Below are 18696 nucleotides of genomic sequence, written 5' to 3'. Positions count from 1 at the left end.
TTCTAGGTTCCATGTCTTAAAATGCGTTATAACATAAAATACGATTAATAATAAGCATATGGTTTTATTGAATAACAGTGTTAAAATACATAATGTAATACAAAGGCTACATTACATGTTATTGCAAATGCCTGCAAAGGGAGAGCCAAAGGGCTGGTAATTGTCGTTATACTTACAAGATGATCAAATACTTGTTTAATGTTGAACAAACATTTAATTCAAATATTCACTTAATTTTTCATTTTTGGCGACCTTTTTGCAATGCAAATGCTACAGCCTCTATCATTTCTTTAACAAAATATGTGGACATCAACCCTTACAACTATATTTTATTAAAGTTCTATTTTGACCACTATAGTAGTTTTTTATTATTATTATTTTTAACTAACAATATTCACAACAATGCAATTCTGCTTAAGGCACCCATTTTGCCAGCAGCAAACCTGGTTACGTCCTTTTCTGACCTTTTGATACAGCTGATGTTTTCTTGGCTTCATGAGATGCAGTTTGTTATATGACAAATTCCTTGTCATGTTCCCCATTTGTAATTACAAATGAGGAACATCACAAGAAATTCGTCGTATAACATGTCAATTTGTCATATAACAAGTCAACATGCCTATAGTACATAATGCCAAATTAAAAATATAAACTGCATTAGTTTCTACACGGCTATTCAAAACTCCCGCCGATTGAGGAGGCCATCGTCGCTGAGGGTGAAGTCTGCAGCTGTGCACCCCAACAAGCCCTGCCACACCCCCTGCAAATATCGCTGGAAAAGCAAACTTGGCAGCGTCAGCCCTCCCCTCTATGGCTGTTCTTCAAGTTTTCCAGATGAAGATGCTTAAGCGCCTGGATGAGCAGGGTCCGGATCCAGAAATCTTCAGGGAGCTTCGCAGCACCACTGATCTTGCCCTGCGAGCCATTAAGATGACGGCACAGTCGATTGGCTGCGCCATGGGAGGCCTGGTTGTGCTGGACAGGCATCTATGGCTAACGCTAACAGATATGAAGGATGAATAGAAGGCCGCACTATTGAATGCCCCCATCAGTCCTTCAGGGCTTTTTGGTAGCTCGTTGGAATCCCTCGTGGAGCGATTCTCCGAGGCACAAAAGCAATCCAGGGCGATGAAGCATTTCATACCGAAACGCACCGGTCAGCCACTTCCCGTGCGTTCGTGCTCCTCATTCGCTCAGTGCTCTTCATCTGGACCGCGAGCCGATCCAGCTCCAAAGCCTCTTTTTTCCTCTTCCCGCTGTCACTCACATACTTCCCAGCCCCATGTCACTCAGCAGCGAGCTGTCAGTTCCTGTCACGCTGAAGCCTCTCTCAGTTCGCCAAAGCGGGGAGAATGCTACCAGCTACATCAGAGTATTGCAGTGAAACTGTTATACAGTTGAATTTATTTATACCATAGTCCCACAGACTACTATTTGTGGCGGCATATATATATGCAAATTAATTATCTGCCAGCGGGAGACACTGTTGGAGTGGGAGAGAGCAAGGTTTTCCCGGTAACGCTGTACACAAAGCAGAGCTCCGCTCACAATCGCTGCTTTATCAGACATTACATGCAAACTTTTCTGAAAACAGTCGGTTTCCATCAGAAATACAGTGATATAAAACACCCGCACCGGGTTTCGATTTTGAAAGCAACCAAGTGTTCTCCCCACCCGCCAACCATTTGAATTTCTGTAGGCAGGATTTATTTTTGTGATATCACAAATACAGGAAAACAACTTTGTAGTCCAAACGAGCTGTTCGTTGTAGTTCTTGAAAATAGACTTTTTTTAAACCAAATATCTCCTTTTGGAGTGGACTTTGAGGATTATAACTTTGTAGATCTTTTTATGCCCAAACATACACACTACACACTGACTAAAATTCAAAAAGTGAAAAAGCATTATAGGACCCCTTTAATAATGCACAGATGTTTAGAGACTCTGGCCCTTTGGACCCAGCTCTCTATGTGCAAGGTGTCCCACTTGGTCCGATTTGCGAGAGAAAAGTTATCATGACAGATCCTTCATGCACAGATTAGGGAGCCCACTACGACGGTCATCCAGCATCCGGCATTTGGACAGCAGAAGAGAAAAAATAGCACATAAACTGGCAGGAGCTCAAGGCAGTTTCTATAATGCGTCTGCAGATGGTCCAAAACGCTGCTGCAAGATTAATGACAGGCAGACGAAGGTTCGATCACATCTCGCCCATTCTTATTTCACTAAACTGGTTACCAGTTAAATTTAGAATTATCTTTAAAATTTTAATTTTTGTTTTTAAATCTCTGCATAATCTCGCCCCGTCCTATCTTTCTGAGGCAATTTCTACCTATAAACCTAACAGATCCCTAAGATCCAGTAACCTTGGTCTCCTCTCTGTTCCTAGATCGAGGCTTCGCTGCAGAGGTGATCGAGCCTTTGCTGTTGCTGGCCCCACTCTGTGGAACAATTTACCAGCTTCTATTAGAGCTGCGCCCTCCTTGCCTGTATTTAAGTGCCAGCTTAAAAACCATCTTCTGTCAATAGCTTTTACCTAGCCTTGTCAATTGTATTGTTATATTGTGTTGTGATGTACTTTGGTTTTATATCTGTTGTATTTTTAGCTGTATTGTACAGCACTTTGGATCAACTGGTAGTTGTGTGAAAGTGCTCTATAAAAGAAAGAAAGAAAGCAGTTCACCTGGCACTGAAGTTCATCACACGCATGTTCTCATCTGCACGGACAACATGTCAGTAGTAGCGTATATAAATCAAAGAGGCATTCGCTCTCTTCTCTTGCTTTTTTTTTTTTTCCTCACAGGACAGCAACACTACAAAAATATGGTCTTTTACAACATGATGCATTGTTGTAGATTAAACTACCCAATGATATGAAGTAGACAACTTTAAATTTAATAAACTTGAACATATTCAGAAGTACACTGCAACATACACATTAGTGCAGCAGTAATATTAATGCCAAACCATCCTGACGAATTATTTTTTCAGAACAATACTTGAATATCTTTACTTTTACTCTCAATACCTTAAGTATATTAAGAGTATGCAAGATAATACTTTTACTTAAAGGATAGTTCACCCAAAAATGAAAATTATGTAATCATTTACTCGCCCTCAAGTTGTTCCAGTTTTGGAATTTTCATTTTTGGGTGAACTATCCCTATAAGGTTTTAAATGTGACTAGTAGATTTTCTCCAATGTGGTACTAAGTTACTAAAAGTAGTTTACTAAAGTATCTCAATATTTCATCTACCAATTACTTTGTCATAGCTCTAAACAATTTATCTTTTCCTTCTTTCCCTAAATCAGACCAGAGCCCTGCACTGCAGGATAAAGCTGAATGTGCCAGCGCTGGACAGGTTTTTTAATGGTTTTCGACTGAGCAGGGAGGCCCTTACAGTGCTGCTGGATCTTCTGAGAAGTGAAAGGCAACACGGATGGGGTCTATCCAGTCTATCCATTCTCTCCTTGTTCTCCTGTGCTCTTCTCTCCTCTGTCTCTCTCTGGAGTTTGATGTCCTCCCTGAGTAGCTCCACCAGCTCACCACTCACTCCCTCACCTGTCCCAGGACACTTGCAACCCTAAGGCAGAGCAAATAAACCATGTCTGTTAACAACAACAGCGCAATGAATTTCAGCAAAAATGTGTCTATTAACTTGCTTATACTTTGTATTTTTTAAGTCCTTCACCAGCTGGCTATTTTTCTCCAGAATAGTCCTAAAACAATAAAAAATGAAAACACTTATGAAAAATGTAAAGACAGGTTTACAATCTTAACATTAGAAAATATGACATAGCAGCACATGCATACACAATACTGTGCTAAAGTTTGATTAAAACATTTGTCGACATATCTTGCATGACAGCACTACAAAAACACAACTATTGGAAAAAACCCCAGGCTTTTAACACTTTCGCTAGGTATTTGTGTAAATGAAAACACAACACTTACATTTCAGTGAATTCCCCCACAGAGCTTACGTCGGGACGCTGTGATGCAAGCGCACTTCAAATGCGCCCTCCGGAGTCCGCGCACTCCACATTGGGACACAGCTACCGAGAACCTTTTCACTTGAATCTCATTGGCTCTAGCGAATCTAGGTCAAGGGATATCCCCACCTGCGTGGCGTGTGCCCTTTTCAACTTCAAACTGCATTGTGTCTTCGCTTTTAGCCGACAGACCTTTGCAGGAGACAGTGCGATTGTATATGTTCCCCAATGCATCAGCAAAGCTGAACGTAACCTCGGTTCGAGACGTTGTGTTCGTGCTGTGTCAACTTTGTTCAGGTCTTATTCTATTCAGTCTAAAGATTGAGGAAAATGGCGCCAAGCACTGCATAATAAGGGGTGCCACACCCCCCGATTTTTGCGCGCTTAATTAAGCGCCATTGGCCATTGCTGAGCAATAAGCGATTCAGGCTTCAGAGAAAGGTGTTTCCCTAATGCATCAGCAAAGCTGTACGCAACGCCTCATTCCCTTCTCAGGGAAACGAGTTTACGTTCAATAACCAGGGACATTCTACATAGCACTTTCAAAGCATGGGTCTTTAGTACATAAAAGGGTTCTGCTATTGTTAAAGCCAAAGAACACTTTTGTTTAGAATAAAATTTCTTAAGAGTGCATAGCTTGACAAATTTGCATTTCTAGATGACTTATTTAGACTTAATGTGCAAACCTAAACTTCAAAATTTAAGGTTCATTTTTAGTATTTAATATAATATTTCTTCCAAACAGGCGACTTATAATGACATTTTATTGTTTTTTTTTAGTTTATTTTTAATAATTTAATAAAAATTATACTGAAATTTCAACAAAAGCTTTATTTTGCAAGACTGTTCATTTGACACACTGTAATCATGCATGTTTTGCATTAATATTTTGAAATGTACAACAGTGATTAATGATCATGTTTATCAGGAAAAAAAAAAAAAGATTTATGTTAAGCAAACATTAAGGAAAGATTTACATTCAAAATTTCAGTTCAAGATTTGTCCGAAGGACGTTGGTTACTGATTGTAGGGTGCTGATATCATATGTTCTTCATTTTCTATAGCTCATATGGATTCGTTTGCAGGCTATTTCTTCTGCAGGCTATTTCTTCTATTTCCTGATAGTGAGTCTTCTCTGTTTGTAAAAAAAACAGTGTGAGAGTATTCATATTGTATGGACATCAAGTATAAACTAAATATAATATTAAAAATATTAAAGGTTTATTAACCTCTCTTCAACAGCCTTCATGATGTATTTCTGGATGAATTTAGATTCTGGATTCAAGCATTTCTGCTTTGTACTATGTTTCAGAGTAACACTACACAAAAACACAAGACAAAAAAAGCTGCATGATTATTTATGTCAGTCAACATATTTAAACAGATGTACAATATTTAGAGAATAAAACTATTATACAGTGTATGCTTACACAATCTCCTGGGTTTTACAAGAGGGACTTGGTGGTATGATTTCAATCTTCTCAATCAGTTTTGGAAGAACCATGTTCACACCTTTGTCAGCACAAAAACACCTGCCCTTGGGAACTCTAGCCTGGCCTGGGAGAGAAAAACAATGCATTTTACCATCAACTACAACATCCTTCTGTGTAAAGAAGGTTTCATAATATAAATGCACAATATGAAAAACAAAATATACTTGCCTTTCTTCAATCTGCAAAGTTCAGAGCTCAAACTCACCTTTCACCTCTACAGCAAGCAGGCAGCCTAGAATAACCATAGCTGTAATGATTTTCATGGTGTTAATCTTCTGTTTTCACCTCCCTAATGGCTGGTTAATGAAGTTGTGTATGATTAAGTTCAGCTACTTTGTATTTTATGCTTTTGTAAGGGGTTTTCCCTCCCTGAGAATTTTTCAGTTTTTGTTTCTATGGTCGTGCATCTGTACTTGTCCCGTTTCTCAGAAACACTTTCTTTTCATGCAGACTTGACCTTTCCAAGAATGAGGAAGGAATCATTCGTTTGATCATTTTCTTTGGTCAATATTAGACTATATTTGGAATGAAATTGCAATTATATTGCAATATTAGACTTTAATTGAAATATTAGACTATTTTTGCAATGAAAAGCATTAGGCCATTTAAACATTAAAAAACATTGTGTAATTTTTGCACATTTTTATTATGAATTTACAGGTAGACTGTCAGTCTCTGACTCTGTGTAAGTAGTAATACTGGGGATTTCTGGTGACTCTTTATGCAGGTAACATTGCACCAGTAGGTGGCATGGCGACAAATAAGTGAGTCTCTGAACCATTTTTCAATCGATATGTTAAAAAATAAAACAAAGGGAAATTGGCTTGACAATTATCCCTTATTGATTAATATCAGCTGTCAACAATTTACAATTGTGCCTAAGTGTGTTGTTGTTTTTTTGCCTCATGAGCACTGAAGAAAGCATGGGCTGAAACAATTGCTCTTTGGTCTGTTTTTCAGACACTTTGCACTTTTGTCACGTTTTTACTTGTGCATATAGAAATAGACCTTTGAAAAAAAAGACCATATTTTGATAGACCTTTTTTGGTCTGATTGGATTTTTCCAGTGTGCGGACAATTTCAGCTGTTGGACTAAAACATGTCCTTTTTTTGTTCTACGTACCTGAAAATTCATTGTTTTTTTTTGTTTTTTTTGAGTGCACACAATTCCTGTTTGATAAAAAAAAAATAAAAAAATACATTCAGGTACAAAATAAGTGTGATTATGAGTGAGTCAGTGAATCATTTACTCAACCGAATCATTCAACAACCAGGGGCATAGCTGGACTTTCTTTTTTTTTTTTTTTACTGTTGCACAAGCCCCATTGAAATGTCGCTGTGCTCTAGTAAAATATTACCCAAACCCTTGTCTGACAATGTAGATGTCTGTATACCAACCTAAGAATAATTTTCAATTATGTAATGCATGTTTTCAGAACTACAGGGATGCCAGATTGTGAATGAATGAGTCGGTCAAATTGGTTTGTACAAAGGTCTGAAGTTGTTATTAATGGGATGTTTTACAAGGCAGAAGACAAAAGGAGTGGCAGGATGAGGTGAATTTGTTCCTAAAATCCTTTGTTTATAGGTAAACTATTGCACATGCAGCTTTTGAATGACTCTTTACTACAGGTAAAGACCATTTATATCCATCCAATAGTATACAAAAAGAGTATATTAAAAATATGAGGAAATGTTTTTGATGGGGGTACTGTGCTCAGTACAGAAAGAAATGCTTCCTTGTCAACTACTCATTCACGAGTGAAACACTGCTTAGACACGCATGACATTTAGATCTGCTGTGGCTTAGTTTCAAACTGTTTTTCTTAGCTGATGAATCATAGTCAAAAGTAACTAATAATATTGTACATAATATATGTCTCTTATGTCTTGTTAATCGAACTATTACATTGTGCTGTTGTTGTTCTGAATATCAGACTGCAACCTTGTATAGCTGAATCACAGTGTGGTAATGTAAACCACAAGCTAGTACACAGACCAACACTTCTTTTTAAATAGATGTTAATAGGTCAGTGGTTAGTTGCTCTCACTACCCTTTTATTTTACATTCTATGTTCATTTGAAAGTCAAAACAGTGATTTATTGAAATTTGTTATAGCTGACATACTGTATGCACAAACTACATCAAAATCAACACCCCTTATAAGACTGGTATAATTATTGGTATACACAGCTTTTTTTTCAGGAATATCAATACAGTATATAGATATACTATATACCATATAGAGAATATAAATACACTGCTGTTCAAAAGTTTGGGATCATTTTTTTTTTAAAGATATGTTATTGTAAATGGATTATTATATGCATTTTCACTCAGAATGTCAGAATGCAAGAACTACTCTGAAAGAGGTCAGGAGACGTAATTCATAGACAAAAAGGTTTATTTGACACATCTTTTGGATTATGAAAATACAATCAGCAAATTATAAAAAGACTGTACATATGACACATTGTTCAGTGGTCTTATGAAAATACGTTTATGAAAACAACCAAGTGGTGAGATAAAACAATAATTTAATCAGCTTAGACATTAGGAAATATTTTTAGTTTTAAAGTTTTTTCTTCTAAATTGAACTCTTATGAGGCAGAATATTAATTCATCTGAAGTCTATGAAGTCATTTGAAGGATGTTGGAGCTTATGATGATGTCATGGTTCTCTTCAGTGGCACAGAAGCAGTTGTACTGTGTGTCTTCTGGCTCCTGTGAAGATCAGAAATATTTTGCATTTAATTCAATTTACAATTAATTAATTCTTGCTTTTTTTAATTGCCATGTCTCTCTGCCACACAAATCTACGTCTTTGCATGAGTAAATATAGAGCCCAGTCTCATGAAAATGCGTATACGCCAAATAAAAACAAAAAATTGACTTTGGCAGGCATATAATACACAGTTTTCGCATACATATGATACACATCTATCCCACAACCCTAATCCTATACCCATCGCGTAGCATATACACGCCAAAGTCAATTTGTGCATATCAATACTACAAGTTTTTGTTTTTATTTGGCGTACTATTTATACGCACTTTCATGAGATCGGGTTGAAATATACTATTCTCACCTCTTTTCAAGAGCCTTTATGATGACATTTTGAGTGAATTTAGATTCTGGATTCATGCATTTCCATCCTGCTCCATTCTTCAGAGTGACACTATGGAAGAATAAAAAGCAATGAGCTGAATCTTACTTTGGGATTGTTTTACAGTTGACGAATTAATTGAAAGTGAAAATAAATGAATGTATACAAATATAGGCTATGCTTACATAATCTCATGTTTGCGACAAGATGGACTCGGAGGGATGATTTCAACCTTCTCAATGTTCTTCACTAAAACCATGTTTGCACCTTTGTCTGCACAGAAGCACCTGCCCTTTGAAGACCTGTCCTGTCCTGGAAGAGAAATGCCATTTCATTAGAGTCTATTAGCTGCAGAACATCACCATAAACATATACACGCTTTGAAGATATGCTGAATGCTCTTGATCTGCGATTCTCAGAGCTCAAACTCACCTTTCACCCCTACAGCGATCAGGCAGGCGAGAAGAACAAAAGCTGCAGTAGTCTTCATTGTCGTTTTCTTGTCGTTGAACTGTGCTTGTATTATGTCTGGGTCAGTGAGATTATGACTGAAGGACTGCAGGAGTTCATTTAAATACTGTAGGATCAGGGTTTCCCCTCAGTTTTAGTTCTCTTTTTAGGTTTCAATACTCCAGCTTCCCTCTTTTTCTCTTTTTACTGTGATTTCTCGGAAGCACTGTCCTTAAACCTTATGGAGAAGAGTCTTGACTTATGGCACCCTGTTTGTAACTTTCCATGAATGATGAAAGAAATATGATTCGGTGGGAGTAATAAAAAAATGAAACAACTAAAACAATGAAAGTGAAAAGCGCTTTGGGCATTTCAGTTATTTTCAAAACATTTGAATTGATTGAATTTGATGGCTTTTATTGTCTGTTTTAAGCATGTGACTATCTGTTATATACATTTTGTGTATAAATTACAGTAACAACACACAGAAATATAGAAAATGCACATTAAACTATTTATTAACACAATCTTTTGCGATAATTGTATTGCTAATGGCCAGTTGTTTGAAAGAAAAAAAATCTGAGCAAGTAAAACACAGATACACAGTGACGTGCACCCAAGTTACAAGTTACAACAATTTCTGTGCATTCAGTCTGACTGAATCCTGCTGATTTATTAGTTTATAGAAACACTTTGAAGTTGTAGTTTGTTTCATTTACCTATTGGATGTAAATGTAGTCCTACTATTTACTGAATCAGCTTTCTGTATTATTAAATTTTATATTATTCTTAATTACCGACGCAACTCAGCCACCAACACCTCTATCTGCTATAGGACATTATCTGTTTTTCTTGCAATTACCAAAGAGGTCTGCCATCCAAGTCCTAACCAGACTCATCCCTGCTGAGCAGCAGAGTAGCAGACATAACCTTTCCAGGAATGAGGAAGGAATCATTTGAATGATTATTTTCTTTTGTCAATAATAGACTATAATTTCACTGAAAAGCATTAGCCAATAAAACATAAAAAAAACAAACATTGTGCAATTTAATACACATTTAAAAATAAAAATTACAGACAGACTCTCGTATTAGGGGGGATAGCCAGGAAAAAAAAGACTTCAAATGTATTACAAGTGGCAACTAGGCACATTTGAGTACACTTAGATGTTCTTAAGATTATCTTAGTAAGAAGTACTAAAGAATACTTTTTTAGTATATTAAGTACAAAATTAGTGCATGAAAATAGAGCACATTAAGTTGATATGCTGCTGTGCTCTAGTAAAATATCTAGCAATGGAGATGACTCCACCAGCCTAAGAATCTAAATATTATCTAAAATGTACATCACTCAATAATGATTCCTTGTTTATTGAACTATTGTATGCATTGTGCTGTTGTTGTTTTGTGGCCTTGTGCGGACAGCTGAATCACAGTGTGGTGATGTAAACCACAAACTACACAAACCAACACTTCTTTTAAAAATAGAGCTTAATAGAGGTCAGTTGTTAGTGGTTCTCACTACCCTTTTACTTTACATTGCATGTTCTATTTTAAAGTCTTTGATAAAATAGTGAATTCTGGAAATGCTGACATGCACAAATGTCATCAATATGGGAAAACTTGTATAAGACTGGTATAATTACTGCTATAAACACAGTTTTTTTTTTCAGGCATATCAATAAAGTATATAGAGAATATACTGTTTAAAAGTTTGGGATCGGTAAGATTTTGAATGTTTTTTAAATAAGTCTCTTATGCTCACTGGCTGTATTTATTTGATCAAAAATACAGAAAAAACAGCAATATTGCGAAATATTTTAACAATTTAAAATAACAGTTTTTTTGTTTTAATATATAATTACGTCCTGTGATACTAAGCTGAATTTTGATCAGCCATTTCTCCAGTCTTCAGGGTCACATGATCGTTCAGAAATCATTTTAATATGCTGATGCATTATCAGTGTTGGAAAAAGTTGTGCTGCTTAATATTTTTTGGAACCTGTGATACTTTTTTCATGATTCTTTGAAAAATGAATAAAAACATTTGATCAATTTAACACATCCTTGGTGAATAAAAATATTGCCCACAACTTTTGAACAGTAATGTATATATTGTTACAAATGATTTCTATTTTGCTATTTAAATGCTGTTCTTTTTTTCTTTTCTTTTACCGAAGGTCCTTATTAAAATATCACATGTTCCAAAAATATTAAGCTGCACAATTGTTTCCAGCACTGATAATAAATCAGTATATTATAATGATTTCTGAAGGATAATGTGACACTGAAGAATAATGATACTGAAAATTCAGCTTTGCCATCACAGGAATAAATGACATTTTACAAATGATTCACATAAAAAAAGCTATTTTAAATTGCAATAATATTTCACAGTATTACAGTTTTTTATGTAGTTTTGATCAAATAAATGCAGCCTTGATGAGCATAAGAGACTTCTTTGAAAATTATTAAAAACTTTACTGAAGTTCTGAATGGCAGTGTATATGTATGAAAGTATGTAGGTAGATAGATAGATAGATAGATAGATAGATAGATAGATAGATAGATAGATAGATAGATAGATAGATAGATAGATAGATAGATAGATAGATAGATAGATAGATAGATAGATAGATAGATAGACTCAATAGAGTCTCATTTGTTTAAAATCTTTCTTCCACTAATGATGAGGCAACAAACAATAGTCCGAACAGAATTTCCCACGTTTGAGACGTATAAGTCTTTTTTATAACAGTTTCTTCTGATCACAGTTGGAAGCAGCTGTCTAGATTTTGTTTTAACTCATTATGTGGGATGGAAATGTAGCTTGAATGTCATTTTCAGTTGATTTATTTGTCCATCTGCATTAGTTTGCACTGGCAAAAGTCTTCATACCAGTCATATCAGTCAACTGAGACACTGTTTAAAAGAGTAGCAGTCTTTAAAACTTTTTCACATCCCAGACATCATGTTTTAGAAGCTCATGAGACTATTGCTTATTGTAAATGGATTATTATATGGAATGTCAGAATGCAATAACTACTCTGAAAGAGGTCAGAAGACATATTTTACGGATATAAAAACTTTATTTGACACATCTTTGTAGACAATAAAAATACAATCATAAAGCAAATTATAAAAAGACTGTACATATGACACATTTGTGAAAACAACCCAGTGGTCAAATAAAAAAATAATTTAATCAGCTTAGACATAGGAAATATTTTTAGCTCTACTCTTATGAGGCAGAATATTAATTCATCTGAAGTCTATGAAGTCATTTGAAGGATGTTGGAGCTTATGATGATGTCATGGTTCTCTTCAGTGGCACAGAAGCAGTTGTACTGTGTGTCTTCTGGCTCCTGTGAAGATCAGAAATATTTTGCATTTAATTCAATTTACAATTGATTAATTAATTCATGCTTTTTTAATTGCCATGTGTGTCTCTCTGCCACACAAATCTACGTCTTTGCACTGAACAAGTATGGGAAGCATGAGTAAATATATTTAAAGATATTCTCACCTCTTTTCAAGAGCCTTTATGATGACATTTTGAGTGAATTTAGACTCTGGATTCATGCATTTCCGTCCTGCTCCATTCTTCAGAGTGACACTATGGAAGAATAAAAAGCAATGAGCTGAATCTTACTTTGGGATTGTTTTACAGTTGACGAATTAATTGAAAGTGAAAATAAATGAATGTATACAAATATAGGCTATGCTTACATAATCTCATGTTTGCGACAAGATGGACTCGGAGGGATGATTTCAACCTTCTCAATGTTCTTCACTAAAACCATGTTTGCACCTTTGTCTGCACAGAAGCACCTGCCCTTTGAAGACCTGTCCTGTCCTGGAAGAGAAATGCCATTTCATTAGAGTCTATTAGCTGCAGAACATCACCATAAACATATACACGCTTTGAAGATATGCTGAATGCTCTTGATCTGCGATTCTCAGAGCTCAAACTCACCTTTCACCCCTACAGCGATCAGGCAGGCGAGAAGAACAAAAGCTGCAGTAGTCTTCATTGTCGTTTTCTTGTCGTTGAACTGTGCTTGTATTATGTCTGGGTCAGTGAGATTATGACTGAAGGACTGCAGGAGTTCATTTAAATACTGTAGGATCAGGGTTTCCCCTCAGTTTTAGTTCTCTTTTTACAGTAGGTTTCAATATTCCAGCTTCTTCTCTTTTTTCTCTTTTTATTGCGATTTCTCGGAAGCACTGTCCTTAAACCTTATGGAAAGGAGGGCACCCTGTTTGCAATTTTCCATAAAAGATGAAGGAAATATTGCTTAATTAGGCTGGAATATCTGTGTGAACCGATGCCCCTCAACCACCAACACCTCTATCTGCTATGACATTATATGTTTTTCTACAGATCTTTTTCTTGAAAGGTCTGCTATCCAAGTCCTAACTCATCCCTGCTAAGCAGACTTGACCTTTCCAAGAATGAGGAAGGAATCATTTGAATGATTATTTCCTTTTGTCAATATTAGACTATAATTGCAATGAAAAGCATTAGGCTAATAAAAGTCAAGTCACCTTTATTTATATAGCGCTTTTAACAATACAGATTGTGTCAAAGCAGCTTTGCAGTAACAGGAAAATAGTGTGTCAGTAATGCAAAAGGACAATAGTAAGTACTCAATTTTCAGTTAAAGGCAGTTCATCATTGAATTCAGTGATGTCATCGTCCAGCTCAGTTCAGTTTAAATGCTATCTGTGCGATCAAGTCAACGACATCGCTGGAAATGAGGGAAAAAAAAAATTGTGAAATTTATTACACATAAAAAAACAAACAAAAAACAAAAACAAATGACGACTGTCAGTATTACTGGGGATTCCCAAGAGAAAAAAAGTGCACTTCCATAAGGTACTTAAAGTGCTTTGTTTTCATGCACTTATTTTGTACTTAACATACTAAAAATTATTATTTTGTACTTCTTAAGATAATCTTAAGAACACCTAAGTGTACTCAAATGTGCTCATTACCACTTGTAGTACACCTGAACCCATCTTTCATACACTAGTGTGTTCAAGTGTACTACAAGTGGTATCTAAATACATTTTTTAAACGCAGAGATTTGCTAATAGCACATTTTAGTTCATATTCATGGTGTCCCAAAATAGCACATTTGAGATCACTTAGATGTTCTTAAGATTATCTTAAAAAGTACTAAAGAATAGTTTTTTTTATTATATTAGTACAAAATTAGTGTGTTCAAATATAGAGCACTTTAAGTACATTATGGATGTGCGCTTTTTTGGGTTTCCGGTGACTCTTTATGCAGGTAACCTTGCACTAGTAGGTGGTGTAGAAACAAGTGAGTCACTGAACCATTTTTCAATAGATTTGTTGAAAAAACCAATACATTCAACCAAAACAAACAAGTGTGATTATGAGTGAGTCAGTGAATCAACTGAATCGTTCAACAACCAGGGGCATAGCTGGACCTTTATTCTGTTGCACAATGCCCATTGAAATGCTGCTGTGCTCTAGTAAAATATCTGGAAATGACTGCATACCAATCTAAGAATCAAAATATTATCTAAAATGTACATCACTCAATAATGATTCCTTGTTTATTGAACTATTGTATGCATTGTGCTGTTGTTGTTTTGTGGCCTTGTGCGGACAGCTGAATCACAGTGTGGTGATGTAAACCACAAACTACACAAACCAACACTTCTTTTAAAAATAGAGCTTAATAGAGGTCAGTTGTTAGTGGTTCTCACTACCCTTTTACTTTACATTGCATGTTCTATTTTAAAGTCTTTGATAAAAACAGCGATTTCAGGAAATCTGGAAATGCTGACATGCACAAATGTCATCAATATGGAAAAATTGTATAAGACTGGTATAAGACTAATTATATTACATTTATGCATTTAGCAGACGCCAAAGCGACTTACATTGCATTCAAGTTACAGTTTTTACACTTTATCAGCTCTTGCTTTCCCTGGGAATCGAACCCACGACCTTGGCGTTGCTAACGCCATGCTCTACTATTTGAGCTGAAGGAAAGCAGTTGTGCTGCTTGCATTTTTTTTCATCTGCTTACACACATTTTCAAAACTATGCCTCTTTTTTCTCAAAACTTTACACACAAATCTAAGAATTGCACACACAAAATGAAAAATGCCTCGCATCTCTTGCTAAATGAAGCACTGAATTCAAAATATCACAATCTCAGAAGCAAAAATTTGTCTTTGGCCATTTAATATTATATTTTTGGTTATATCATATAAATCACAGTTATTCAAAACCTAAAGCTCTTCTTTCATGAGCTCCTATGTACATTTCTGTCAGGAAATTGGCTGGATTCAGATGCGGGTACAACGGAGGCTTTATTGAACAGAAAATAATGAGAACAGGCGATGAGTGCTTCCGCAGACAGTTCGTGTGGTCGTGGAATCTTCTACCACACAGAAGGGTGGATAGCAGCGGCAGTGGAGACGTGGCCGGCAAGGCAGCTCGCTAATCCGAGAGAGAGGCTGAGCAATCCACTAATGAGTCCGCTGAGACCCAGGGACGGCGGATGCCGAAGGGTGCCCACGGGTATCTGAACGCTCAGAGGGGTGCGGGGAAATAAACTTACGAGCAATGGTCTGACAAAAGACAGAGAAACACGGGGAGCTATAGATGAGCTCATCTTGAGACAAGATTTTTTGTGTAAGTAGTTGAAAACAACTGTGAAACTTTTTTTTTTTAGGATTCTTTGATGAATGAATGAATAACATTTAATCAATTGAACACATCCTTGGTGAATAACAATATTTACTTAAAAAAAAAAATACTGCCCACAAACTTTTGAAAGGTAGGGTATATATTTTTACAAAAGATTTATATTTTGCCATTTAAATGCTGTTCTTTTTAACCTTGTATATATTCATCAAAGATCCTGATTAAAATATCACAGGTTCCAAAAAAATGTTGAGCAGCACAATTGTTTCCAACATTGATAATAAATCAGTATATTAGAATGATTTCTGAAGGACCATTTGACACTGAAGAATAATGATACTGAAAATTCAGCTTTGCCATGCATTTTACAATATATTCACATAAAAAAGAGCTATTTTAAATTGCAATAAATTTCACAATATTACAGTTTTTATGTGTTTTTGACCAAATAATGCAGCCTTGATGAGCATAAGAGACTTCTTTGAAAAATATGAAAAACCTTACTGAACTTCTGAATGGCAGTGTGTATGTATGTATAGGTTAAACTTATCACTTTTTACAGTGATAAGAAGCCTATTTATGAAATATTGTGTCATCAAGCAGCACGCAGACTCAACCAGAGTAAAACAAGCAGTTTTCACAAAAGTAAAATATTTAATTGTGTTTGGGGCAAATATCTGCACTCCTTGGATGCCGAATTTGGGGTCTATAGCTAAGTGCTGTAATCACTGAAAAAAAAAACTGATGCTTCATCTTAAAATAATTTGTTACCCCACCGACTTAAAATTTTTAGTCAACTAAAATATTCCACTTGTCCCTTAAATTAACATAGAGTATCTTAAAATTTCAAGTTGACTAAACTAAAAACTTTAAGTCAGCGGGGTAACAAATTATTTTAAGTTGAAACAACTTTTTGAAACATTTTTTTTTTTACAGTGATCTCAATGTCTGCTGTAATGATGCAATGAAAGACGTTTAAGGCCTTTTTTTTATAACAGTTTCTTCTGATCACAGTTGGAAGCAGCTGCTTAGATTTTGTTTTAATTCATTATGTGGGATGGAAATGTAGCTTGAATGTCATTTTCAGTTGATTTATTTGTCCAGTGCGGTGGCAATCTGCATTAGTTTGCACTGGCAAAAGTCTTCATACCAGTCATATCAGTCAGCTGAGACACTGTTTAAAAAAGTAGCAGTCTTTAAAACTTTTTCACATCCCAGACATCATGTTTTAGAAGCTCATGAGACTATTGCTTATTGTAAATGGATTATTATATGGAATGTCAGAATGCAAGAACTACTCGGAAAGAGGTCAGAAGACATATTTTATGGATATAAAAGCTTTATTTGACACATCTTTGTAGACAATAAAAATACAATCATAAAGCAAATGATAAAAAGACTGTACATATGACACATTTGTGAAAACAACCCAGTGGTCAGATAAAAAAATAATTTAATCAGCTTAGACATAGGAAATATTTTTAGCTCTACTCTTATGAGGCAGAATATTAATTCATCTGAAGTCTATGAAGTCATTTGAAGGATGTTGGAGCTTATGATGATGTCATGGTTCTCTTCAGTGGCACAGAAGCAGTTGTACTGTGTGTCTTCTGGCTCCTGTGAAGATCAGAAATATTTAGCATTTAATTCAATTTACAATTAATTAATTAATTCATGCTTTTTTAATTGCCATGTGTGTCTCTCTGCCACACAAATCTACGTCTTTGCACTGAACAAGTATGGGAAGCATGAGTAAATATATTTAAAGATATTCTCACCTCTTTTCAAGAGCCTTTATGATGACATTTTGAGTGAATTTAGATTCTGGATTCATGCATTTCCGTCCTGCTCCATTCTTCAGAGTGACACTATGGAAGAATAAAAAGCAATGAGCTGAATCTTACTTTGGGATTGTTTTACAGTTGACGAATTAATTGAAAATGAAAATAAATGAATGTATACAAATATAGGCTATGCTTACATAATCTCATGTTTGCGACAAGATGGACTCGGAGGGATGATTTCAACCTTCTCAATGTTCTTCACTAAAACCATGTTTGCACCTTTGTCTGCACAGAAGCACCTGCCCTTTGAAGACCTGTCCTGTCCTGGAAGAGAAATGCCATTTCATTAGAGTCTATTAGCTGCAGAACATCACCATAAACATATACACGCTTTGAAGATATGCTGAATGCTCTTGATCTGCGATTCTCAGAGCTCAAACTCACCTTTCACCCCTACAGCGATCAGGCAGGCGAGAAGAACAAAAGCTGCAGTAGTCTTCATTGTCGTTTTCTTGTCGTTGAACTGTGCTTGTATTATGTCTGGGTCAGTGAGATTATGACTGAAGGACTGCAGGAGTTCATTTAAATACTGTAGGATCAGGGTTTCCCCTCAGTTTTAGTTCTCTTTTTAGGTTTCAATACTCCAGCTTCCTCTCTTGTAAAGAAGCCTTGATTGTTTGTAAGTTTCCATGAATGATGAAGGAAGTATTGCTTAATTACATTTACATTTTAAAAATAAAAACCAATGTGTTGTCATTATTGATTAGAGATGATTATGGACGGTTTCTGATCCGCTCAAAAGGCACTTCCTCCGGAGGGACATGGTTCTCCAGAGAAGTCTTCTGCTCCAACTCTTTTGATTATTTCTTGGTCAGTGTTCTTTACCCCATTGGATTATTGTTTTGTTTATATTTATTTAAATCCCTAGATTTTGGTGTGTTTTTTTTTTGTTTCTATAACCAATAATTTTTTCCTTAATCTTGCCACTGAAATATTCGTTTGCACGTGTGATCCTCTTTATGTTACGGTCGGGAATGAGCTGGCCGTGACAAAACCAACAAAAGAGCAACAATATGGCAAGTCTCGGTTAGCCTAACGCAGGACGTCTCTCTCCCCTCCCTCCAGGACCTCTACAGCACTTGTCTCACACGCAAAGCCCTCCGCATTGCAGGTGATC

The 18696-nt window shown here is 35.8% G+C and overlaps 4 protein-coding genes across 4 annotated transcripts; all 4 read right to left on the bottom strand.

The window, feature by feature from the left end:
- Nucleotides 1-4695: 4695 nt before the first annotated feature.
- Nucleotides 4696-5803, bottom strand: LOC306869731 (C-X-C motif chemokine 11-6-like). The gene is made up of 4 exons (XM_079416619.1): nucleotides 5692-5803; nucleotides 5424-5550; nucleotides 5223-5312; nucleotides 4696-5128 (listed from the first exon to the last, which is right to left on the bottom strand). The coding sequence occupies exons 1-4, from the start codon at nucleotides 5747-5749 to the stop codon at nucleotides 5080-5082; spliced, it is 324 nt and encodes a 107-aa protein (XP_079272745.1). The 5' UTR covers nucleotides 5750-5803; the 3' UTR covers nucleotides 4696-5079.
- Nucleotides 5804-7875: 2072 nt separating this feature from the next.
- LOC306869733 (C-X-C motif chemokine 11-6-like) lies at nucleotides 7876-9134 on the bottom strand. Its single transcript, XM_079416621.1, has 4 exons — nucleotides 9027-9134; nucleotides 8780-8906; nucleotides 8577-8666; nucleotides 7876-8211 (listed from the first exon to the last, which is right to left on the bottom strand). The coding sequence occupies exons 1-4, from the start codon at nucleotides 9082-9084 to the stop codon at nucleotides 8148-8150; spliced, it is 339 nt and encodes a 112-aa protein (XP_079272747.1). The 5' UTR covers nucleotides 9085-9134; the 3' UTR covers nucleotides 7876-8147.
- A 2983-nt stretch (nucleotides 9135-12117) lies between these two features.
- LOC306870597 (C-X-C motif chemokine 11-6-like) lies at nucleotides 12118-13128 on the bottom strand. Its single transcript, XM_079417967.1, has 4 exons — nucleotides 13021-13128; nucleotides 12774-12900; nucleotides 12571-12660; nucleotides 12118-12409 (listed from the first exon to the last, which is right to left on the bottom strand). The coding sequence occupies exons 1-4, from the start codon at nucleotides 13076-13078 to the stop codon at nucleotides 12346-12348; spliced, it is 339 nt and encodes a 112-aa protein (XP_079274093.1). The 5' UTR covers nucleotides 13079-13128; the 3' UTR covers nucleotides 12118-12345.
- A 3940-nt stretch (nucleotides 13129-17068) lies between these two features.
- LOC306870107 (C-X-C motif chemokine 11-6-like) lies at nucleotides 17069-18071 on the bottom strand. Its single transcript, XM_079417178.1, has 4 exons — nucleotides 17964-18071; nucleotides 17717-17843; nucleotides 17514-17603; nucleotides 17069-17352 (listed from the first exon to the last, which is right to left on the bottom strand). The coding sequence occupies exons 1-4, from the start codon at nucleotides 18019-18021 to the stop codon at nucleotides 17289-17291; spliced, it is 339 nt and encodes a 112-aa protein (XP_079273304.1). The 5' UTR covers nucleotides 18022-18071; the 3' UTR covers nucleotides 17069-17288.
- Between the last annotated feature and the right edge of the window lie 625 nt (nucleotides 18072-18696).

This window comes from Barbus barbus (assembly GCF_936440315.1).
Source record: "Barbus barbus genome assembly, chromosome: 5".
Lineage (NCBI taxonomy): Eukaryota > Metazoa > Chordata > Actinopteri > Cypriniformes > Cyprinidae > Barbus > Barbus barbus.
Note: the sequence above shows the minus strand (reverse complement) of the source record. Positions and strands in the feature narration are given on the sequence as shown.